The sequence below is a fragment of the Plasmodium vivax genome, chromosome 3, assembly GCF_000002415.2.
Source record: "Plasmodium vivax chromosome 3, whole genome shotgun sequence".
Lineage (NCBI taxonomy): Eukaryota > Apicomplexa > Aconoidasida > Haemosporida > Plasmodiidae > Plasmodium > Plasmodium vivax.
The window spans coordinates 640,516-664,851 of record NC_009908.2 but is presented as its reverse complement, the minus strand read 5'-3'; the positions used below and the strand labels follow the sequence as shown (position 1 = coordinate 664,851).

General features: G+C 52.8%; 6 protein-coding genes across 6 annotated transcripts; 2 read left to right on the top strand and 4 right to left on the bottom strand.

The window, feature by feature from the left end:
• Positions 1-1,814: 1,814 nt before the first annotated feature.
• Positions 1,815-3,146, bottom strand: PVX_096255 (hypothetical protein, conserved). The gene is made up of 4 exons (XM_001612754.1): positions 2,700-3,146; positions 2,451-2,513; positions 2,200-2,309; positions 1,815-1,981 (listed from the first exon to the last, which is right to left on the bottom strand). The coding sequence occupies exons 1-3, from the start codon at positions 2,851-2,853 to the stop codon at positions 2,203-2,205; spliced, it is 324 nt and encodes a 107-aa protein (XP_001612804.1). The 5' UTR covers positions 2,854-3,146; the 3' UTR covers positions 1,815-1,981; positions 2,200-2,202.
• A 794-nt stretch (positions 3,147-3,940) lies between these two features.
• Positions 3,941-5,389, bottom strand: PVX_096260 (hypothetical protein, conserved; the record flags this gene model as incomplete). Its single annotated transcript, XM_001612755.1, has 1 exon — positions 3,941-5,389. One exon carries the CDS (start codon positions 5,387-5,389, stop codon positions 3,941-3,943), a length of 1,449 nt encoding a protein of 482 aa, XP_001612805.1.
• Positions 5,390-7,914: 2,525 nt separating this feature from the next.
• PVX_096265 (40S ribosomal protein S5, putative) lies at positions 7,915-9,318 on the top strand. Its single transcript, XM_001612756.1, has 3 exons — positions 7,915-8,160; positions 8,438-8,539; positions 8,743-9,318. Exons 2-3 carry the CDS (start codon positions 8,462-8,464, stop codon positions 9,250-9,252), a joined length of 588 nt encoding a protein of 195 aa, XP_001612806.1. The 5' UTR covers positions 7,915-8,160; positions 8,438-8,461; the 3' UTR covers positions 9,253-9,318.
• A 2,790-nt stretch (positions 9,319-12,108) lies between these two features.
• Positions 12,109-18,317, bottom strand: PVX_096270 (DEAD/DEAH box helicase, putative; the record flags this gene model as incomplete). The annotated part of the gene is made up of 8 exons (XM_001612757.1): positions 17,156-18,317; positions 15,602-17,002; positions 13,866-13,935; positions 13,602-13,691; positions 13,356-13,478; positions 13,083-13,212; positions 12,891-12,972; positions 12,109-12,258 (listed from the first exon to the last, which is right to left on the bottom strand). The coding sequence occupies exons 1-8, from the start codon at positions 18,053-18,055 to the stop codon at positions 12,109-12,111; spliced, it is 2,946 nt and encodes a 981-aa protein (XP_001612807.1). The 5' UTR covers positions 18,056-18,317.
• A 650-nt stretch (positions 18,318-18,967) lies between these two features.
• Positions 18,968-21,466, top strand: PVX_096275 (hypothetical protein, conserved; the record flags this gene model as incomplete). The annotated part of the gene is made up of 1 exon (XM_001612758.1): positions 18,968-21,466. One exon carries the CDS (start codon positions 18,968-18,970, stop codon positions 21,464-21,466), a length of 2,499 nt encoding a protein of 832 aa, XP_001612808.1.
• A 1,389-nt stretch (positions 21,467-22,855) lies between these two features.
• PVX_096280 (hypothetical protein, conserved) lies at positions 22,856-23,952 on the bottom strand (the record flags this gene model as incomplete). Its single annotated transcript, XM_001612759.1, has 1 exon — positions 22,856-23,952. The coding sequence occupies exon 1, from the start codon at positions 23,570-23,572 to the stop codon at positions 22,856-22,858; it is 717 nt and encodes a 238-aa protein (XP_001612809.1). The 5' UTR covers positions 23,573-23,952.
• Between the last annotated feature and the right edge of the window lie 384 nt (positions 23,953-24,336).

Genomic DNA, 24,336 nt, shown 5'->3' with positions numbered 1-24,336 from the left:
TTTTTTTTTTTTTTTTTTGCGTTTCACCGCTGGGGCCTCCCCACCCACGCGTCGCTGCGTTGCTGCTTCGCCGCACAAGCCGAGGGAGAGGAAAGGCAACCCTGTGGGGGAGGGCCAACCGCCACAGCATAAAAGGGAAAGCAGCCCCGGAGAGAGGGGAGCACCCCTGGAGAGAGCGAACCGACCCGCGAGCCTACGATGGAACGTGGCAAGTAACGCCAAAAAGCATGTAGCCCCTTTTCTGAGCGCACACGTGAGGGAAGACACAGACGGAGGGCAGCCAGGAGTGGGAGCCAACAGGAAGGCACACGAGGTCACCACGATTGGCGGTTGCCGTGATCGCCGCGATTGCCGTGATTGCCGCGATTGCCGCCAACTCTGGCACCCCCCACCAGCTGCGCCTCGCGAGCCCCCACTCCGAAGAGGCAACGCGCCACCGCAATTTTCTGCAAACGCCGTTTCGCTATAACACAGAAGAGAAGAAAAAAAAAAATAAAAAAACATGCCATCATCAAGAAGGGAGAGGACGGTCGCCACCTTATCGATTAGCACATTCCAGCTGGCACAGAAGAGGAAAAGAGACAAGCGCTTCTTTTTCTTTTCCCGTTTGTCACACCCCTTTGTTTTTTAACCCCTCCCCCGGAACCCATCCGTCGGCTACGTATAACAATCGTGTTACAGTCAAGTAAGGACGTGTGGTAATTTCGTTTGTTTGCCTCTTTGTGGGACGACCGATCCATTGTCGCTTCGCCCTCACGTGTATGTCCGTGCGGATCACTTCATTCCCACTTCACTCCCACTTCACCCCCACTGCTCCCCTCACGCCGCCCCACCGACAGGATGGACGCCATCATCTCCACGGGAAGTTTCATTTATTTAATCATCTGGTTTGTCTCGTGCATTTTGTTTTGTCTCCTGTTCGCACGAGAGGGGAAGATATCTCGGATGGACATGGTGAAGTAGGGCACCCCCTCAGCTCGCGCACAGCGGCTGTGCCGACCGATGTGCACTCTCCATGAGGATGTGCCCTTGGAGGTTTAGATGAACTTACCAACCGATTCGCTCCACTTGTCATGTTTTTTTTTTTTTTTCTTTTTTCCTCTCCTTTGCAGACTCATCATCACCCTGGTCTCGCTCGCCGTTTTCTGCCTCTGGATATTGTACGTTGAGGGAGCGCATCGCGTTACCGCCATACTCATCCGCCGCACCACCCGTCTGCTAATCATCATCCGTCTTCTGCTCATCTGCTTTCTCACCCTCCTCATCTCCTTCCCCCCCCTGCAGCTGGCTCTGCGTGTACCTGTCGCAGCTCAACCCGATGGTGCTGCCGATTCGACGGAGCGTCAAGGAGTAACCCCGCGGGGGTAGAAGCGGAGTGGAAGCGGTGCAGAAGTGGAGCTTCAACGGAACAAGCGGGGAGAGATAACCGTTAGGGAGGGCCCTACCTACAGACCTGCCAACAGACCTGCCTCATTTCGCCCCACACAGATGTTACAGCAACATGTGTAAGGCGCGTGCTGCAGGAGGGGGTTACCTTGTGCATGTGAAGTGGCAGCTGGGGAAGGCAGACTCCCTCCGGCTCGTCCACCCAGTCAGCTTCCACCCCCCCCATCCCATTTTTTGTGAACTTTTTCAATCCCGAATGTAACAAACCTATTCTTTGAGAAACCAAAAAAAAAAAAAAAAAAAAAAAAAAAAAAAAAAAAAAAATTTAAAAAGATTGTCCATTTGGCAATTTGCCGTTTGCAGATAATTACGAAAAGTTCTTTTTTCTTTTCTTTTTTTTTTTTTTTTTTTTTTTTTTTTCTTTTTTCGTCACCCATCAGTGGCGAATGCGAAATGGTGACTACGCAAGTGCATCCATCTGGGGGCATCCGTTTGGCTGAGCGGCAGGGGATCTCCCCTTTTTGCGATTATCTCATGTGTGCGTGCAACCCGCAAAGGTGCCTTTAACCCTCTTCACAAGGCATCCCCACCACACCTATAAGGGGGGGCCCACCACCATTTAAAGGGGAAAAAAAAAGAGAGCAGGTCGTTCAAAAGGTGCAGTATACACAGCGGGGTGGTCTACACAACGGTGCGATCTACACAGCGGGGTGGTCTACACAACGGTGCGATCTACGCAGCGGCGCGTCCCTTCAGGCCCACCACGCGGGGGTAACGGGATGTCCCCCCCCTTCCCCTTTCGCTTCTTCCCACTTTTCACTTCTTCAAGTCCTTTTCGGCATCCAAAGTGGCCTTAAAGTTCTGCAGTTCCGACTCGACCTTCAAAATGAACTTGTCATCATCGTCGTCGTCATCGTCCCATCCTGGAGTGGTGGCGGTGGAGGTGGAGGCAGCAGGGGGAGGGGTGACATAAAGGAAAGGAAAAAAGGAATGAAAGGGGATGCATTCACGTAGCTAACGCAGCGACGGATGGGCACTCCCGCCGCTGGGGGTGCTGCACCTACCCGCTGCTCCCCAGTCTTCCTCCCAATTTTCCAGGTCGGTGTCTACGTTGTGGGCTGTGCTGCCTACGGCGGGGGGGGGGGGGAAAAACATTACACGGTTGGTTCGGAGGAAGGTACGGTTGGCTCGTTGCAAAGTGCCCCTGTGTAGGAGCACCCCTGTGTAGGAGCGCCCCTGTGTAGGAGCACCCCTTTGCTGGACCGCCGCTTAGCTGGACCGCCGCTTAGCTGGACCGCCGCGAACCAACTTACCCATCTCCTCGAACTCCTCCAACTCATCATCCGGCTCATCGAAAATGTAAACGTTATCATCGTTTAGGTCGTTCGGTTTCGCATCCGCCTTGCCGTCCTTCACATCCTTCATGGGGTCATTTACGTTTCCGCTTTCGGGAGTATTCTTTGGCATTGCTGGTAGGGTACTTTTACGGGGGGACAAAACTTGGGGGGAAAAAAGGGGGAGGGTGGTGCCCGGCACAACTGCAAGGTGGCAAGCAGGCTCGGTCAGATCACCCGGTTGGGAGGCATCCACCCAGGAGTGTAACACCACGTAAGCATGTAATCACCGCGTAGGCATGTAATCACCGCGTAGGCATGTAATCACCACGTAAGCATGCAATCACCACTGGGAGCAAACTTACGAGTGGACTTGTGCGTGAAGTTCCCTTCTTCTGGGCATGCAAAATCGCTCACTTGGCTGTTACTTCGCTTTGGCTACACTTTAGCTTCACTTTCACGCTCGCTTCGTTTTCACCTTCGCTTCGTTTCCGCGCTGCTGAAGTGCTCCCTCCGCAAGGCGGTTACGTTTGACCACTCAGGAGTGCACTGGCCTATCAGCCCACTTGTATTTTTTTTTTTTTTTTTTTTTTTTTTCCTCCTCCGGTCCTGCTTCGAAACGGTTCTTCGCGGCCGAAGCGGGGTAAGCTAAAAAAAAATAAAAAAAATAAACAAGCACATCCGTACATGCGTACCTCCATCCATGCGCGCGTAAAATACGTGTGACCCCCTCGGCCTCGCCGCTAGCCCCCTTCACAGTCGAAAGACCCAACGACCCTTAAATGACCAAATGAGCAGTTGCTACTGTCGACACGGTTTCAAATCAAATAGGTTTTAAAAGTTCGAGCTGGGGTACGTAGACTACCCGCTGGCAATTTGTAGCCCGTCTAGGGGAGAGACGCGCCGCCCTCCCCGGCGGGAAAAATCAACGCGGGGGGGGTAGGCGATGTGCTATGTGGTGGGTGCGACCCCCTCTCCGCTGATGAGACCTCATCACATCTCAGTTCAGCTCGGTTCACCTCTTCACACCTCGTCTCATCTCATCTCCCCCGCTCACAATGGCAAAAAAGGTGCAATCAAAACGGAGAGGACGCTCCTTGGGAAGCGCCCTCAGAACCAAAAAAAAAAAAGAGTGGACCAAGGCGGGTCCGAGCAGCAATACGCAGCGCCACTACGCTGTGCCGCTGTGCCGCCGCTTCGCCGCTTCACCACCGCTCCTCCTACGCCGCGCGCGCGAAGGAGGCCAAGCTGCTCACGCTGTAGGGCAGCGCGCGGCTCAGGTCGAAGGCCAGGCCCGCGAAGCTGTACGCCAGCCCCGAGCCGCCGCCCAGGCGCAGCCCGTAAGCCACGGGCACCTCCAGGGAAGCGGCGCCGCCAGCGGTGCCAACACCGCCACCGCTGCCACCACGCAACTCGCGAGGCACCAACACGTTCTTCCCCTGCACGAGCGCCTCCGTCGCCACGAAGGTGGAGTCCTCCAGAGTTAGCTTCAGACTATACCCTTGCAAGAACCCCGCCTTGTTCTGCACCACATTGGAGACCTCCACGCGGGTGACTCTCCTCTGCGCGGTGTCTTTCATTGTGGCAAAGAGCTTCTGACTGATAGCGACGAAGTAAAGGGCAGTGGATGACCCATCCATGGAGGTTCTTCCCGAGCTGGCCAGAAAACGTTTGACCGTTTCTCTCATATTGGCAAACGAAATGGAGGCTAGGATCCTCTCTTGTGGCTGCACAATGCCCACCCCTTCAATTACCCCTGTGGAGTGTACCTTCCTATACGTCACATCCTTGGCTTCTTTCTTGAGCACCTCTATGATGGCCTTCCTCTCCCGGTCGTGCTTGTCCCCTGTTTGTGCAGGCAGCATGGATGGCGTCTCCACCCAGTGAGATAGCGAAGCGGGGAACAACTCTTTCACGTCCAAGTCGGCTCCATTAAAATTAAATTTCATCCCCATCTTGGTCGTTCTAATAACATCTATTAGGAACGTTGGTAGGGGACACACGTAGGAAAAGGCTTTGTTTTTAAATCCGCTTCCCTTGCTATCGTAGTAGCCAACGAGGAAAGGAATCTCGTAGGGGGCAGTCTTCAACGTGGGGAATTTAAACTCTCCAACATACACAGATAGGTTTGATAGGATCACATATATGGAGAGTTCCTTGCTCACTTCATTCGTGCTGGTGTTCCTCTCTCCTTTGATGATGAGCCCATAGATGGGAGAGTCCTCCACTGGTTGGAGCAGCTTATTAATGTGGTTGGCTAGGAGACCAAACATGGTAAAGCAAAGTGACTCTGGCTTTAGTGTTTCCTTTAACACCTTCTCTTTGTCTCTCGCGTTGAAGGTGTATACCCCTGTGAGGATTTCCAAATCGTTTATTAGGTACCTTAACTGGTCGAGACTTTTTTTTAGTAACTGCCTGGGCTCCTTCACTCCAAAACGCTGCTGCTGCAGCTCTCCATTCGCGTCGACAAAGAGCTCGTAATTATTCTTCCTTTCATATTTGATATTATCTTGCAGGTTAAATGCCTTCCCGTTGGTGGAGCTCCCCCCCCTTCTTCCTAGCTGCTCGTTCAGACTCTTAGACACGCTTTCATACCGCCCGGTGGGTGGCCTGACGGCCGCCACGGCGCAGAGGCAGAGGGCCAGCGACAGCGACAGCAGTTTGTTCATCGTGCAGGGGAAAGGCGCAAAGGTGGAGGGGCAACGTGGAGAGGCGGCCAAACGGAGTCGCGTTGTGTTGAAAAAGACACGAGTGGGGGGAATCAGCGTGCAAAGGTCAAATGGGGAGTATGGACGTAGGATGTAGAAGTGGGAAGGAGCGAAATGAAGCTGAATGAATTAATGCTTAATTGAATGGAAAGTTAAATGGAAAGTTAATTGAAATGTTAAATGAAATGTTAAATGAAATGTTAAACGAATGATTAATTAATTTATTTATTAATTAAATTAACACTGCAAGTGCCGCGCGACGGAAAAACGTTTACGAAGAATGACCCCCCCGAACGCGCATGTTCTGCAAAATGGCAAGCGCGAGCTGGAAAAAAAAAAAAAAAAAAAAAAGTGATCTACTCAATTGTGGCTTGTTTGCCTTTTCGCTACCTTCACCCCACCTGCGCTATTTTTTTTTCCCTTTCACATAAGCAGGTCAGAGGTGAAATGCCCGTGCTGTCCAGAAAGAATACCCCGTAAAAGCCGCTAACCCTGGAGAGGCTTCTTCCCCCTTGAGGTGGACTCAAGGCAAGTCTACATTTAGCCACTAAAAGAGCTGCATTTCGCTCTTCAGCCCTGCACACTTAGCTTTCCTGCTCAACGAGCTGCTGTAAAAAGTTATGACCTGTACATACAAAAAAGTACACATGTGTGCAGACTGGTACGTGGGTAGCGCTTTTTCCCTTTTTAACCCTGCATGATATCGCTATACATTTTGGTGGATAACATGGCTACTTTGTTTATTATTTTTTTTTTTTCCCCTAGACAGTTCATACGATACGAGTGAAATACAATTTTTGCCTGAACAGGTCAGGTGAAATTGGGACTTTTTTTTTTTTTTTTTTTATGCATATGCAGCAAATTCGCTTGTCACAGCTGCGCACACACGAGGGGGCCATAAACATGGTTGTATTCCTCCACTACTCACATTCGCTAATTCTACGAAAGATTGTTGCAAGCCTCATGTGTGCAGGGCTTGCTCCGTGTGCCAAACCGATGGGCCACTAATTTGGCAGTAGTAATTCGATTTTTTTTTTTTTTTTCCTATTGCAAGCACAGCTATACGGTGCACCGAATGGGGCTACTATTCAGCTCGTTTTGAAGGTAGCAACATGTGGCACGCCAACCGTGGGAACAGCTCGCGCGTTTTCTCCCTTTTCGGGGATCCTCAACTGGACGCGTGCGTATTGGGGCAGTTCACATAAAAGCGGCGTGAAAATGTTGTTTTTTTGTTCTTTTTTTTTTTTTTTTTTCCTTTCTTCCTTTCTTTCCCATTTGGGTCTCCTCCCCCCTCGGTGAAATTAAAAAAAGGAACCATGCAACACCAGCTGCTCAGGGGAATGCTCCCAAGTGTGTGATGCCCCCATGGGATAGGCCCTCCTACATTGCGTAGTTAATCACCCTCAGGGGAGGGGGCATACAAAAGGTTACTTCTCCACAGTAGCGCGAAAAAAAAATGAGTAGCTTTCCCCCCATTGGTGCCTTCCCTTGCAATGGCTTCCCAAACGGGGGGTAACTCCGCTTAATATTCCTCCACATTTTTAGCTCAACCCCGCTGCGCCAAATGCTGCATGCCCCATTGCGCAAAAGGGTGAAAAAGGAAAAAATTGTGAAAAAAACGTAAATTGTGAAGGTAAAAAAGGGGAGCAGCAGGGAATACAAACGAATGTCGCTTCTCCCACTGCGCGGTTAGTAGCTCACTTTTTTTTTCTTTTAAATTTTACGTGTTAACTCGTTTCGCGACGGGGGGGGCATCACGGCGCTATATTTTTTTTTCACGTGGAAACTTTCGCGGAATGGAGGGGGTGGCCTTAACAAAGCATAACAGCATATATAATGGGGAAGGTAGGCGGCACCGCTACATTGCGGTTGGCGCGACGCGTTGGCATTGCTTGCAGCGCGGCCTCGGGGAAATGGCTCAAGGTGATGAGCTGCTAACAGGTGGGAGGCTCCACTGCAACGCCATGTTGTCACGCAATGTTGTTATGAAATGTTACCTTACCAGGTCATGTTGCCATGCTATGTTGCTATGCCACGTTGCCACGCCTTGTATGCCGCTTCCCTTTGCTTCCCTTTTTCCCCTTCATGGCCTGCGGCAGCGTAAGGGGTTTTCTAACCAAATAGGGCGCTGCGAAAAAGGCGAGTGGCATCATTTGCGCGATGCATACGGGGGTACAATGCTGCACCCATCGGAGGGAGGGGGTGCCTTACGCGAAAGGGCGTTCACGATCATCACATCTGCACCATACGGAGTATGTTTTACATGGCGAGGTAGTCACCTGCTGAGCGCCGAGCTGACACCCATGGGGCATCCGAACAGCAAACGTTAACCCGTTAACTCATTGCGACGTGCAGCGGTGAAGGGGCAAAATGTGCCACGCGGTTAACATATGAAAAAAGGTCAGCAACAAAGCTGGGCTTTCCGTTCCGCAGTATGAAGAGAAAAAAAAAAAAAAAAAAAAAAAACACTACAGTGCGAGAGAAACCATACGAAAGGGAAAACCATTCTGGGCCACCCGCACAAACCAATGCAGAGATATATTTTTCTTTTTTAAATATTTCCTTCTGCTCAACTTTGAAGTTTCCTAATTTTTTTTTTTTTTTCCTCGTAAGAGTTACATTGTTATTTTTTTTTTACCCCTTCGAAAGTGTATTCCTACTCATTTGGATATTTTTAATGAATCCCCCCCGTAGAGGTTAAAAGAAGGAAAAAAAAAAAAAAAAAAAAAAAGGTAAGCAAACGGGTGAGATGACAAAGTGAAGGAGAACATGATGGGTGGTTGGGCTCCCCTCCATACGTGCGACTTCGTGAGGAGGTTGCTCCAAAAATGGAAGGAAAGAAAAAGCGGTGCCGCTAACATGATGATGTACATGGCCACATTTGATGAGCTGCTTAACCGCTTTGCTGTGAAGATGCCGCGTGGATGCTCCATGGCTACCCCCCGTGCAGCACTTTTTACGTAGGCAACCCATTCGCACTGCTATTTCGCCTGCCCCCTCTCCCCGCAGCACCCCTCCGCCAGAAGCATCAAAATGGAATCGACAACGGCCGACATTAAGCTCTTCAAAAAGTGGTCCTACGAAGATGTGAATATTGCGGACTTGTCACTGGTAAGTGGAGAAATCCCATGGGAGGATACTCTCCCCCGTCCGTGTTTAAATGGCGTAACCGAGGAGGGGACTTCTTCCTTAGAGCCGTCCCTCCACTTCGTAACGACTTCGTGGCCACTTCGTTTTACCGCATCGTTACCACTTCGTGGCCACTTCATTACCGCTTCATTACCACTTCGCTACCATCACACCTCCTCCCATAGGTCGACTGCATCGCAGTGTCCCAGAAGGCCTGCGTGTATACTCCCCACACTGCAGGGAGGTACCAGAAAAAGAGATTTAGGAAGGCCCTCTGCCCAATCGTCGAGCGACTAGTCAACTCGATGATGATGCATGGAAGGAACAACGGAAAGAAGCTAAAGGCAATTAGAATTGTCGCCTACGCTTTCGAAATCATTCATCTCATGACTGGAGAAAACCCCATCCAGGTGTATGTAAATGCCGTGCAGAAAGGTGGGCCAAGGGAAGACTCCACTCGAATTGGTTCCGCTGGTGTGGTTAGAAGACAAGCAGTTGATGTCTCTCCACTCAGGAGAGTGAACCAAGCGATTTATCTCATCTGTACGGGTGCTAGGAACGCCGCCTTCAGAAATATCAAATCCATTTCTGAATGCCTCGCGGAGGAAATCATCAACTGCGCCAATGAGTCCTCCAGTTCCTATGCCATCAAGAAGAAGGACGAAATTGAGAGAGTTGCCAAGGCGAACCGATGAAAAGGGGGGCAATGCACCTTTTCGCTTTTATTTTTTTTTCCCATTTTTACGACATCGTGGTAGGTTAAAAAAAGAAAAAAAAAAAAAAAATATGCCCGCTTAGCCATCCCACGAATATTTACCTGACTTGGTCAGGTAGCTTTTTTTTTTTTTTTTTTTTTTTACACCCGAACTGAGCAAACGTGTATTTACTTCCACCCAGTTGTAATTAAGGATAACGTTATGGATTTGCAAAAAAAAAAAAGGAAGTGTGGGGAGCGAAAAATGAGATAGCTCTTTAACACATTATCTCATTAGCACATTATCTCATTAGCACATTATCTCATTAGCACATTATCTCATTAACTCCATTGTGTGGGGGTAACCGCATGCACGCGACCCGCCTGGCGTCCCACTTCACCTGCACCGCCTGCGCGCCGCGTACTCGCGCACGTACAAGTGGAAGAGGGCAAAGTGACACACCTGCAGCAGGGGCAGCACACCGGGGGGGGTTGACGGAACACCCGAGGCGACTGGCACGATGTGGAGGAAGTACAGGGAGGTGCACATCAGAATGCCTTTGGTCAGCAGCAGCGACAAAATGCGCATCATCAGAATGGTTTTATGAATATCGTTTAGGAAGGTAAGTATTTCCCTTTTTTTTTTGAAGTCCGAGAGGAACGTTCTGATGTGCGCCTCGAGTGCGTTTACCGAGTCGCTCCTCACTCGGTTGCTACTCACTGCGTCTCTACTGTTTGCCTTTTCTTCTGCACAAATCGAACGTGAGCACTTCGCCCCATCGGGGGAGAGATAAACCCCGTGGTGTTTTTTCTTCGTCTTCCTCGCCTTCTTCATTTTCGCCTTCTGTTCCGCCCCCCTGTGGAGGTGCTTCCCCTCCATTCGCCTCAAATCACTTTGGAGGTGCCCACCGGAGAGGCCGCCCCCCTCACAGCAGCTTCGACCGCTACTTCCACCACCGCTTCCACCTTTGCTACTGCCCGTTTCGGTGACGGAGGGGAAGTACAACGAGGTGTAACTCCGCTTATCGTCCAGGCTCCTCGTTTGGGCACTCCCGAAATTGACTCCCTTTTCCCCCCGTTCGTTGTCTCTTGCAGAGGGGGTGACTGACGAGGGGGTCTCACCGATGAGTGGTGTCTCCCCAGGGGAGGCTACCCCTTCACCTCTTTGTTGACCACCCCCCCCCTGGATGACCTTAAATTTTCTCCTCTCCCTGAGCGTGGGGCACTTCAAAAAGGGGTGGCTCCCCCCTGAGCTGCTCTGCCCTGAGCTGCTCTGCCCCTCCGCTTCTTCCTCGTCTCCTCTGAGGTCCTTGCAATACTGATGGTAAAATTTTTTATACTGGTGAGCATTCGTCCTAACCCGCTGGCACAGCTCCCCCTGACTGTCTGAGCTCTCCTCATGTGGATGGCTACCCGAATGGTTTTTTCCTGCCCCCTTTTTCATATGACGCTTCTCCAATGTAGTATAAGAACCACCATCGCCTCCGACGTGGCTTCCTCTGCCGCTGATCCCTCTGTCCCTTCCTACAGTGTTGGTTCCCACCTGGTTGGTTGCGCTCCTCCCTCGGGCTGCTTCCTGGGAGGCCATCCCGTTGGGGGGTACCCTGCCGACGTCGCGCAACTGAAAAGGACTCAGACGCTGTTGCAACATGTGCACCAATAACTTTACACATCTGGGGAAGAGCCACCCCTTCTGTACGTTGGCACGAATAGCATTTCTTCCTTTGAGCTCTCCCCCATGGGTGACCCCTTTAGTGGTCCTCTTCCCCGTGGAGGCACGTTCATCTGGTTCCCTGCATATCTCCACCGTTTGTTCTCCTCCTGCGCTTCCACCCTCGCGACGGAAGTTTCTTTTGCAAACCCTCTCAACGGCGAAGTAGCACACGAAGAGGAAGAGGTCCACCCTGTTCATTTTTTTTTTTTTTTTTTTTTTTTTTCTCTCCTTGAGGTAGCCACTTATGTAGCCCCTTCTCACTGCCCCTACTATGCTAATAAGGGAGATAAGTGGAGTGCCCACTTCGCACACTGCCAAGATGAATGGGAAGAAGGGGGGCGTCTTCCCTGTCGTCCCTATCCCCCCCTTGTGCATGCCTAGCTCAGCGAGGAGGACGTACATGAGGAGATGTCCGCTCGTGACCCACATTTGTCTCCTTCGTCTCATCGCGTGAGGGACACTCTCATGTTTGGCTGCTTCGTCCGTTCGGCTCTCCAGCTGGGAACCTTTGCTCCCTCTCGTCTGCATGCACACCGTTGCAAGTTTGGCAATACAGCAAAGGATGCAACAGAGGACGTAGGCCACACCGACTCTGTGCGTGGTGAAGTCCTCCTGGTTATATGCTCTCCTGTGTGGGGGGGGCCCTTCTTCCCTAGAAGATGGGCTTGTTAAATTTGCCTCCCCTACTAAGTGGTGGTTTGCCCCCCCTACTACGTGGTGGTTTTCCTCCCCCCTGGGGGATAGCCACACGGTGGTAACTACCAAGTGTGCCACCAGATAATTCAACAGGAGGGTACTGCAAACCAAGTGGGCGATGTTGACCGATGGGAGGTACCTTCCCGCGATTTGGTTCACCACCTCTGTGGCGCTTCGGCCCGTCGCCATCTTCCCGAGCACCATTGCGTTGCCTCATTTTCTTTGGGGGCGAGCAGCGAGGTGGCCACGCGGCGGGAAATTAAAGAGAAAATTTGTTTTGAAGTTCCACTGGCGGGAAAAAAAAAAAAAAAAAAAAAAAAAAAGCGGCGCGCAGGGAGCAGAGAGCAGCGCGGAAAATGCGGTGTGCAAAGTGCGGCGTGGAAAATGTAGCGTGCAAAGCGCTTCTTACAAGGCTGCCGCTTACCGCCGCACACCGCTGCGGGGGGGCTACATAACCTTGACGCTCTTAAAGTTAAAGCCATTCTTCCCAGTCACGTTGAAGGTCAGGTACCCCTCCTTCTTCGCCGAGGTGCAGTTATTCACGTCGTCGTCCACGAACAAAATCTCGTCCACGTTTACGCCGAAGTCGGTTCTGATCTGGAGCGTAGAGAAGCGGGGAGAGAAGCGGTGTGATGGGGAGAGAAGCGGTGTGATGGGGAGAGAAGCGGTGTGATGGGAAGAGAAGCGGTGTGATGGGAAGAGAAGCGGTGTGATGGGAAGAGAAGCGGTGTGATGGGGGGAGAAGCGGTGTGATGGGGGGAGAAGCGGTGTGATGGGGAGAGAAGCGGTGTGATGGGAAGAGAAGCGGTGTGATGGGGGGAGAAGCGGTGTGATGGGAAGAGAAGCGGTGTGATGGGAAGAGAAGCGGTGTGATGGGAAGAGAAGCGGTGTGATGGGAAGAGAAGCGGTGTGATGGGGAGAGAAGCGGTGTGATGGGAAGAGAAGCGGTGTGATGGGGAGAGAAGCGGTGTGATGGGGAGAGAAGCGGTGTGATGGGGAGAGGCATGAACCGCTTAACCCCGCTTCACTCGCTTCGAACCGCTTAACCCCGCTTCACTCGCTTCGAACCGCTTAACCCCGCTTCACTCGCTTCGAACCGCTTAACCCCGCTTCACTCGCTTCGAACCGCTTAACCCCGCTTCACTCGCTTCGAACCGCTTAACCCCGCTTCACTCGCTTCGAACCGCTTGACCCCGCTTCACTCGCTTCGAACCGCTTGACCGCCCTACCTGCTTCAAATGGTACGACTTGTCGTGGCTCATCGGCTTGTCCATCCCCAGCTGGCGGTAGTGCCGCGGCTCTCTGTAGTAGCTGCAGGGAGGGTAGAGAGGTGGTTTGAGGGGGGGAGGAGCAGTTTGAGTGAGGGAGGAGCAGTTTGCGGGGTGATCAGTTGGCACATCTCTCCTTGGGATCTTCCTTACGGGGGGTAGTAGGCGTAGACCTTCTCTATTTTCGCGTCGCACTTGCTCTGCTGCATGCTGAACTTGACCATGTCCGTGCCCGCGATGAGGGTGGGGTTCCGCCCGCGGCTGTACCGGATGGCCTCCTCGTCTGCGGGGGGGGCACAGCAGAGTGGGGAGAGCGGCGTGTGAAGAGCGGCGGGTGAAGGGTATCGTTTGCGGTGTAACGGGTGAAGGGTATCGTTCGACGTAGCGATCGCTACGTGGTGAGCTCGACGCGCCGCTCTACCCCACCCGAAAACGTCGCGACGGTAATTTTGATGCCGTTCTCCTTGAGCGCCTTGGAGAGAAGCTTAAAGTGGTTGGTCACTGCCGTCCCGATGTGGCCCACGTCGTTGGCCTTGTCTATGTAGCCTCCTGCGGGGGGAAAGCGGCAAAGTGAGTGAGTAGGCCGCCACCACGCCATCACTCCAATCACGTGAGTGCCTCTTCAGACGAATGACTCTCCAGAGGGACGCCTCCCCGAACGGAGGGACTCACCCGAGTGGGCACCGATTATGGTCAAGTCAAAGTCAAAGACGGCCATTTTGATGTTAAGCTGCTTGAGGAGCTGCGCGAACCCGTTGATGCCTAGCGAGAGGGGGGGAAAAAAGGGAGAGGAAATATAAAAAATGAAGAAAAATAATGAGGTATGGAAGGTGCGACGGATACCCCCTGGGTGGCACGATTCACAGTGATGCAACGGGGGGGGAGGCGTGTGCAAGCAGAGTGCCGCTTTCCCCTGCCGCTTCCCCTCGCACGTACTCTCCTCCTCGTTCTTGTGGTCAAAGCTCTTGAGGTACTTCTTCACAGCGTCCAGCTGCGCTGCACTCGCCTTGGTGGGAGCCGCCATCGCGCTGCGGGGCTGTTCCTTGCTGGGCGTGGGGGTTACGTTGGGCATGCATGTGCTCATCTTAGACATGCCGGCGTACGCGAGCGCGCACGTGTAGAGCGGCGCGAGGGTTCGCAGGCGCATGGTGGGTAGCGGTGGATCGGTGGGGCGGTAACACGGTGATTGGGCGAGTGTGGTGGAGCGGCGTGAGGTGATGCGGTGTGGGGTGACTAATCGGGGCGAAAAACAAACGGAGCCGTGGGGCCTTTACCTGGCAAATTGCTTCGCAACTGCTCTTTCGCTTTTTGCAACTTGGCGCGCTTGAGTAGGTTCCTCCGGGGGGCTGCGCGGGGTGTAGGCGGTTCGTACAGGTGACGAGCGGCGAGTGGCGAGCGACGCGCAACAAGCAACGCGCAACAAGCGACGAACGACGAGTGACGACCGCTGCACCGCAACCAACGCGCACACGCGAGGCACACACCGCGGACGCACGCGTGCACTCTCCGCTAACCCAACACGTTGGCACTACCTTTGGGGGAACTCACAACGGGGGTGAAGAAAAAAAAAAACAAAAAAAAAAAAAAAAAAAAAAAGGGACTCTACAGAACGTGTAGAAGTGACGTTACGGTTCTTTTTTTTCTTTTTTTTTTCTATTTTTTTTTTTTTTTTCTTTTTGCGAGTACGCGTTATGTGAGCAGACCAGCAGAGGTGCTTCCTCCTTTTTTGCCAACTGACAAGGGCGTCGTCAACGGGGGGGGCAACAGAAAAGGAATAGAGAGGGTGGGCCAAACAAAAAAAAAAAAAAAAAGAAACAGGGGGAGAGAGAGAGAAGAAAAGCGGTGTGTATGCTTTTTTCCCTAACCGATCCGAACGCGTAAGAGAAAAAGGCAAAGTAGAGGAGGAGAGGGTTTGCCAACTGAGCAACTCTCGTGACAATCAGATTCTTTTTTTTTTTTTTTTTTTTTTTTGCGAAAACGTTCCGCGTTGCTGCACTCATGGGGGGATTTTTTTTTTTTTTTTTAAACCTTCCCAAGTGCTTGGCTATCCGCTCGTGCGTTCTGCGAGAGCACCCTGCGAAGAGGTAGTGCCCCTCCGAATGTTGCTGCGTCCCCTTCGATGCTGCACCGGCTTCCCAATTGCCTCTTCCCCTTCTCCACAAGAGGAGGGCCTGTTTATCTGCCCCTCAGGGGGGCAGCAACCCTTCGACTCCGACTGTTGTCGCTCTCACGATAGGGGAGTACCCGATAGAGGGGGGGAGAAAGTAGGCAGCCTCGACGGAGGGGGAGAAGTACTAAACGGGGCAACCAACCGGGCAACCAAACGGGGAACCATGCTAGGAACAGTTGGCGCGAAAACTACCAAATGAAGAACAAACGGGGCCGGAGCGTCCGGCGCGTCCGGCACGATGGGCAAAGAGTTGGGTCGCGTCCGAACGGGTGGATCGCGTCCGAAGGGTTCGTTCGCGGGGAGAAAAACGACACGTGAGGATGCAGAAGGGTGTGCGGTCGGGAGAAGCAGTCGGGAAGAGGCGGTCGTGAAGAGGCGGTCGGGAAGAGGCGGTCGGGAAGGGCTAACCGAGAGGGGTCACCCGCAAAAATTCAACCGCCTAGGCGAGCCGCTCACCTCGCCGCTCACCCCACCCCTCACCTCGCCGCTCAGCCCGCTTAACCCCCCCGCGGAGGAGGCGGCGCTCGCGCTTGCCCAGCGTGGTGTGGCGCTTGACCCGCAAGTAGCGCTGCTGCTTGTTGAGCTGGGCGATTTCGCGGGGGCTCTCGTCCAGCAGGAAGGCGTAGGCGAGGTGCCCCAGGTGCAGGCTCTTCGCGCAGAAGATGTGCCTCAGGGGCTTGCTCACCGAGTAGTAGGCCGTCACGGACGCCAGGAAGGCACTAGTGGCCTTCTCCATGAGGGACTCATCCGACTTGACTGTCACCTTAAAATGATTGTAAATGAAGCTGAGGAGATCTCCCCCAATGGAAGCGAAAGAAGGAGGCACATCTTCCCTGCGGAACTTCCCGATGAGTTCCTCCCCCCGGATGGTCTTCACATGGATCTTCTTCTCTCGCAGAACGTTTAGAAACTCCACTTCTGTCGGGAGGAGGAACAAGTAGGAGGTCCCCTCCTTTTGTAGTCTGGCCGTTCGACCCACCTTATGCACGTATTCTTCAAAAACTTGGGGGGGGTCATACTGCACGACGACACTCAGCTCATCCAGGTTCACTCCCCTAGAGACAATCTCGGTACATAGCAAAATGCAGTTGTCTCCTCTTTTCCCATTTGCAAAATCTAAGAAGTTGCCTAGACGGTCCTCCTTCGACATATTCCCGTGCAGCGTGTATATGTGTGTGTCCCCGAAGAGGTACTTCCTCTTGTGCCTATCCGTGCTGACATTGTAGAGAGCGGACCGGTCTCCTCCTCCAGCGGAGCCGTTCCTCTCGTCGCAGGAGTCTTCCCCTAACAGGTCATCCACGTGAATGTTCTTAAACGGTAGGGTAATTCCCCCCTTTTTTCTCCTCTTCGATGGATCCCCTGCTAATTGGCACTCCCTCCTCTGGAGCGTCTGCTCCAAATGCTTTCGCAACAATTGCTCATCCTCCTTCAGCAGAACAGAGGGGATACCCTTGTGTAGCTTCTTATGAACCTCCATGTTTTCTTTCTTCAAATCGGTTGGCCAGTATAAGCTCTTTAGGAGAGCTCCCATATACTCTACGCTGTGGCAATTGGAGAGAAAGACCACCGGCTTTTGCTTCTTCTTCATGCAGGAGAGTAACAAATGCACGAGGCAGAGGAACTTCTTCCTAAAATCTGTAACAATGCAAAATTGCTTTAACTGTTCTGGGAGATCGTACTTCCAGTCGTCTTCTCCCACCGTGGGGGTGACTTCCTCCTCATGGGTGGAGGGCTGCACCACCACCCCGCCGCTTAACTCGCCGCTTAACTCGCCGCTTAACCCCCCCCCGGGGGCGCCGTCCTCCTTCGCCTCCACCCACACCGTCCGGTTGGTTAGGCAGTAGTTGGCCAGGCTCTTCACGGCGTGGTTCAGCGTGGCGGAGATGAACACCATTTGGAAGTTCTTCCCCAGCGGGGGTGGCGGTAGGAGCGGCGCGTGAGGCAGCGCGGTTTGACGCGGAGCGTGGTCAGCCCCGGCGTCTTCCTCCCCCGCCGCGTTGGCCGCTCCTACCGCTCCCGCCGCTTTTCCCGCTTTACCCCCCCGGAGTCGCTTAACCGCGTCGAAGATGAGGCGCACCCTGTCCTGCGAGCCGAGGAAGATCACCTTGTCCGCCTCGTCCAAAATGAGGCTCTGCAGGAAGGACAGCTTCAACCCCTTGGTGTGCTCCAAGTGGTCCAGCAGCCTCCCGGGGGTGCACGTCAGAATGGACACTCCCTTTTTCAGGCGATTTTTTTCCGATTTTTTTTTCTCTCCCCCGGTTAGGCAGGAGACTACAATGTACGGGTACGGCTTCGTCAGCGTGGTGAACAAACTGTTTATTTGAATAGCCAGCTCCCTCGTCGGGGAGAGTACCAAGATGAATGTGCCCATGTCTCTCGTTATCTTTATTTTTTCCTTTTGCAAATTTAGGATCTTCTGAATGGAGGGCAATGCATACGAGAGGGTCTTCCCCGAACCAGTCATGGACTTGAGGAAGACATCATTATCGCGTAGGACAATTGGGATGCTCCTCTTCTGGATGCTCGTCGTTTGGACAAAATTATTTTTTTCCAGCGTTTGCAGCAGGCTCTCGCTCAGCACGCCCTTCAGGTCGGCGAACAGCCCGTCGAAGAGGCCGCCCCCCGGGCTACCGCATGGCACTTCGGGGGAGGGAGCATCCAGCGGGGCACCGCCCACGGAGCTGCCGCTGCTCTGCAAGTATGTCTCTTCCGTGGGGGTGTTTGTCAGCGGCTTTGCCGGCCGCGTTGCCTGTTTCTTTGCCTGCTTCTTTGCCTGCTTCTTTGCCTGCTTATTTGCCTGCTTCTTCGGGGGGGGGATTTCTCCTCCTTTTGGGACTATTTTTGGGACTATTTTTCCGCCCTTCTTTATGCCCTTCTGTATACCCTTCTTTGGGCTCTTCTTTATGCCCCCCTTTCCGGGCTGCTTCTTATCCTTACCCCCCCGAAACTTGCCCATCCTGAGGCGCCACCTGGGGAGTCAAAGAACAAACGGCGGCGATCGGCGACCTGCGCGGGGGGACGCCGCTGTTGGTACACGCAACGGAAAAAAAAAATTCAAAAGAAACGCTAAACGAGGAGCACGTTCGTCTGGAATGCCTCCAGCGGACATGCAACAGTTGCGATGTTAAGATGTTAAGACGCTACGTTGTTCAGACGTTACGTTGTTATGCCGCCACGCAGCCACGCCGCTGAACCGCGGGGAAAATAACTCGAGCGGGAAAAAAAGAAAAAAAAAAAAAAAACGCCAGTGGGAGAACATCCCAGGGGGTATTCTCCGCGAGGAAAAAACAGTCAAAAAAAACAAAAAAAATAAAATAAAATAAAAAAATAAAAAATGCAAAATGCAAAATGCAAAATGCAAAATGCATAATGCAAAATGCAAAATGCAAAATGCAAAATGCAAAATGCAAAATGCAAAATGGAACATTGTCGAGTCGAAGCGGATGCGCAAAGCACTCGGCAAGCCCGCAACCACCGCTGCAGATGCGGCCAGATAAATTGCTTTGCTACGCGCGGAAGGGGCTCTTCCCTCCAGTGAGATCTTGCCACCCCACCCTAACTGCTTGTAGCAAAGCCATTTGGCTCACCTCGAAAGGCGGAGAACAGGAGAGTGGCCCCACGGGTTATAAAAGTGGGGTTTTTTTTTTTTTTTTTTTTTTTTTTATTTATTTTTGTACCCTTCCCTCCATCATGACAAAGTTTAAAAGGTTTATTTTTTTCCCCACCACGTAGCCGCTAGGAGGCCAATCCTTAAGAAGTTAATTTGTTTGCCCCGATTGGAGAATCACACGCGGGGGGAAGGTGCGTCACCCGCACGGTGAGCTTCTTCTCTTCTGCTTCGCTTCCCCGTCTCCGCCCGCCTGACAGGATGCACCTCTTCTTCGCCGCTGGCCACGCCGCCAGCCACGCCGCCCCGCCCGGCGCCAGCCTCGAGCGCGTCCAAGACGACCCCGTGACGCTCAGCGTGTGCCTGGACGACGCACAGACGCACAGCGGAGATGTGTTCAGAGCCTCCTTCGAATTGGTGGGCCCGGAGAAGTACGCCGGGAATGTGAGGCTAGACTACATCGTGGTGTACCTCTACGGACTGTGCGTCCTCAACCAGGAGCTGCTAACCGCTTGCACCAGTGGCCCACTCGCACAGAAGCAGGAACATCTGAACCTTCCTTTCTATGGGGCCAGTCAAAAGGAGGAGCAAAAATTTTTGCTCTTTTACACCAACCCGATAGTCCTCTGCACCGACTTGAACTTTAGCTCCCCCAGAGAGAGGACTCACTACCAGTTGAGTTGCATCCTTCCGCCATTCCTTCCCCCCTCCTACAATGGGAGAGCGCTAAAATTTAAATACTGCATGTACGTGCAGGCGGTTAAGAGACTCTACAGAAACAGAACCCAGTTTGTGACGCAGCTGTATGAGCGGCACCTTCCTTTGCAGCTACTCTGTTGTAGGTGCGTCTGCCCGCCCGTGCTGGACCTGGCGCTGCTCCCCATCAAGCCGAGCAGCGGGGCAGACCCACCGGAGTGCCTCTGCCATGACTTCCGGGTGGAGGTGCGCGACGGGGAGAAGAAGCACCAGGGGGAGGCCGCCCAAGGAGGGACTTCCCATTGGGGTGCTTCCCACGGGGGGATACTCCACATGGTCCCATCCAACTCCCCCCACTTTCCGCCGCACCTCTACAAGCGTGGGGGGAAGACCCCCCTTGATGCTCTCCTCTGTTTATACCTCAGCTCTTCGCTGAGGAAGGAGGACTCCTCTCTCTTCCTCCTCAACCACGTCCTGCCCAACTACAGCTACTTTCACCATATGCACCTCTTTATGTATGTAGCTCATCATTGGGGTTACTACACAGGGGAGCTTTCCCTCAGTGGGGACGCCCATCGGATTGGCAGCCTCGACGCCTTCTTCTCTTTGCTCCGCTCGACTGGCGGTACTCCCACAGATGGCACTTCCAAAGGGAGGGGTGTCCTCACCGAAGGGGAGACCAACCCCATGGAAAACCTCCCCCCCCAAAAGGACGATGAGGTGCATCACTCCTACCTCAGCAACTACCCCCACTTTTCATTCAACCAGATGACCTACATCCCCATACGGTGGTTCAATAATTTGGTCGTTTGCCACCCGTCCGATTTGCCTAGCGAGGCAACTGATGAGGAAGACCTCGCCAGTCTGCACATGGGAGAGACAAGCTCCCAGTCGAGCAGCGAATTGGAAGAAGCAACCCACATCGGTGGGCAGTCGCGTCCAAACAGAGCCACCTCATTTGATGAAACCACTCATCAGGGGGAGACAGCTAACGCCACGTTGCCTCCACACAGACAGGGGCTCCTCTTGGATAGGGCCTACACCGCAGTGGACACCATCATCAAGTGCATGCACGAGGGGGATATGTTTAAACAAATTAACCTCCGGAAGGTAAAGCCACAGAGGATGTCTCCCCACTTGGGAAGCAACCCATCCGATAGGGTGACTCTCCCCCATGAGGAGGACAACCCAGATGGAGAGGAACCCAGCAAAGAGGCGTCACAAAAAATTTTTAGAATCAACTCCGGTGGGAAGAACATATGTGTAATCACCCTAATGGATGGGATGAATAACCAGGTGACTGCCACCTTCCCATGTGATGGCATCATCAACGTGAGGCTCTTCTTTGGAGACGCTACCATCTGCACGGTCCACGTGGATGTACGTTTGAAGAGAGTCGAACGGGTAAAAATAAACCCGAGCCTTCTAACCATGCAGAGGAGCAAGCTACAGGATGAAAATGAATTCCTAGAGGGGGGGAACACCTCCGTAGACTCGGAGGGCACCTCTCATCACTGCATCTCCAGCTGCAAAATGATTAGCGAGAGGAATGTCTCCACTCTTCACTGCTCTGTGAAGAACGTGAGCTTCGTTCTCGGCGAAGAGGTCGTTCCCGCGTTTGCCAATGATACGCTCCGGGTGGGGTACCTGCTCGACTTTGACTTCTTCTGCCGACGAGGGGAAGCAAAAGGAGGAGAAGGAGGAGAAGCAAATGACGCAGACCAAACGAACGAAGCAGGCAATGCTAATCACGCCAGTGAAAAGAAGGAGTCGACCAACCAAGCGAACGCAGCCGAGGTGAGAGGCGGAACGCACCCCGGCTCCCTCTCCATAAACGAATCCCTCGACGATGACCTTTACAGCCTCACCTTTCGCATCCCCATCCACATCACCGGGCGAGCGCACGACGTCTGCCCGCACGACGCCAGCAGTAGTGCTAACCCCCCCTGGCACGCTAAAGCGAACACGAACGAGAGCAGAATCACCAGCCAGCTTCTCCTCCAAAACAGCCACAAGTTCGTCTACGCTGATAGGAGGCATTTCCTGCGCACCTTGAAGATGTGATGTAAGCGGCGTGTGGGCAGGGAGACGCACTTCCCAACCGCTCCCTCATTACACCTCCGGAGCGAAGCAACGCATCTCCAAATGAGGAAACACTTTGCGGGAACGCTGCTCACCCGAGGGGGAAAAAAAAACCCTTTTCGTCATTTGCGTATTAATAGGGATCTTTTTAAAAAAAAAAAATTACATGGTTTCTTTCTTTTTTTTTTTTTTTTTGGTGGGGAAAAAGTGACACATACGACACATACGAACTGCACACATGCAGGCTCGAGTACACAGCGCATGCACTCCGTCGTGGCGCACTGCGCGTTGGTTCTCCAAGGGGGTGCCGCTCCCTGGTGTGCCGGTGGCTACTAAGTTGTGAGTGCATCGAGGCACACACGCACGTGTGTGGGTGGGTGATAGTTGCAGCTGCAGTTGTAGATGCGTGTGGAGTTTTTTGTTTTCTCTTTTTTGTTTTTTTTTTTTTTTTCCAGTTGGCTTCACTCGCTGGGTAAACAACGGCACAACTACTTTACACAGCTTGACGCCGCGTGGGCCGCCGCGCGAAACGCACATGCGCGGCTCGCAAGTGGTTACGTCTTGGGGGCGGCAGCGCGGCGCGTCCGCCTGACCCGTACATACATGTGAGCGGTTATCCGCGATGTTCGCCTGACCCGTTCATACTTCTGAGCGGTTGAGCGGTTATCCGCGATGTTCGCCTGACCCGTTCATACTTCTGAGCGGTTATCCGCGATGTTCGCCTGACCCGTTCATACTTCTGAGCGGTTGAGCGGTTATCCGCGATGTTCGCCTGACCCGTTCATACTTCTGAGCGGTTATCCGAGACATTCACCTGACCCGTACATACATGTGAGCGGTTATCCGCGATGTTCGCCTGACCCGTTCATACTTCTGAGCGGTTATCCGCGATGTTCGCCTGACCCGTTCATACTTCTGAGCGGTTGAGCGGTTATCCGCGATGTTCGCCTGACCCGTTCATACTTCTGAGCGGTTATCCGAGACATTCACCTGACCCGTACATACATGTGAGCGGTTATCCGCGATGTTCGCCTGACCCGTTCATACTTCTGAGCGGTTATCCGCGATGTTCGCCTGACCCGTTCATACTTCTGAGCGGTTGAGCGGTTATCCGCGATGTTCGCCTGACCCGTTCATACTTCTGAGCGGTTGAGCGGTTATCCGCGATGTTCGCCTGACCCGTTCATACTTATGCGCGATTATCCGCTCCATTCGCCTGACCGTTCATACCTTTTGCACACTGCCGCTTCACCGCTTCACCGCTTCACCGCTTCACCGCTTCACCGCTTCACCGCTTCACCGCTTCACCGCTTCGCCGCTTCGCAGCTACGCCGCTTCTCAGCTACGCCGCTTCTCAGCTACGCTGCCGCTCTACTCGGTGACGTAGCACACGGGGTGGTACTTGCTGGCGGGCTGCTTGAAGAAGTTGATCTGGCTGGTGTTCCCCTCGGCGACGTCCTTGGTGATGCTAAAGTAAATGTCATCCAGTTTGGCCTGCGAATTCCCCTCCTCCCCGGGGAAGCCACTGACCGCCCTGCCGTTCTGTGTGTACTGGTTAATATTGTCATAGTAATAAAAACCGTACATGCATTCGTTCATAAAAATTTGGATTATTTGTCCCTGCCTGATATGTTTGGTATTTATAATTTCTGTGTACACACACAAGTTGCATTTAACTTTTGACTCATAGTCGTCGATGTCTTCGCATTTAAACTCCACGTTTTTTAAAATGCTCCTGGCGTAATTTCTGTACTTTTCTATGTACTTTAGCTTTTCTTCAATTTCTTTGTTTTTTTTTTTCTCCTCCTTTTCTTTAATCTCGTCAAAGTTGGAGACGCCGCTGCTGCTGTTGCTGCCGCTCTGATCGGTGCCGCTCATCGACTCGTCGAGGAGGCTAATCTCCCTCGTCAGCAGCTTCTGAATGGTGGCCTTGTACATGTCCACGTCGGTCGTCGGCACGTAGAACGTCTGCTTCATCTCGTAATTCCTTTTGTCGTAAAAGAGGCACTTCGATATGCTGGACTTAGCAGCCACGCTGCTCACCAGCGTGAGCACGCCCACGAGGATGGAACACTTCACCAGCATCATCCTTGGGGGGGGGGATAGCACTTCCTGTAGAGTTGCCCTATTTGGGGAGACCACCGTGCAGGTGAAGCTGGGGGGGGAATTCGCACCGACGCGTAGGTGGAGGCAGGCCTCTCCGTGTGCACAGTAGCTTCTGAGTGGGATACTGTATCTGCTGTGGGGAGAGGCGGGGAGTCAAACCAATTAGTCGCCTCTACTCACGGGGGAAATGGCCACGTGGGGACGTACTGTGAATGTAGCTGGGGTAAACAGGCACAACCACCCACAGTTGGGGAGGCCAACAAGCAACCCTTTCGCATTCCCTCCGTGGATGCGTTGCTCTGCAGAGGTTTGCTCACCTGATTTTTTTTTTTTTTTTCCTTTGTGTTTCTCTTATTCCAGTGGTTTTCTGTTCGAAGGGGGGGCTTTTCTTAAAAGAACTGCTTTTTCTTTTTTTTTTTTTTTTTTTTTTGAAAGCTCTTCCGTTCTGCTTAATCCCTTGTGTGCTTAAAATGGTTGGAGAAAAATACTTCACTGGAGGAATATCAAAAAAAAAAAAAAAAAAAAAAATGCTGCGAAGGGGGGAGAGAACCAAGTGCGGGCGTGAGAACAAGGCAAGGGGGAGCGCACGCTCGCGTGGGGGATGCACATAGCGAGTGATGGGTAGGTGCACCTCACGAGCGGGGGATACGTTACACTCACCACGCATGTGTTTTATTTTTTACCCCTTTGTGCGGCAAGGGAAATATGCCTGGGGTCGCCCCGGCATGTTGCATGCCCCGCCTCGA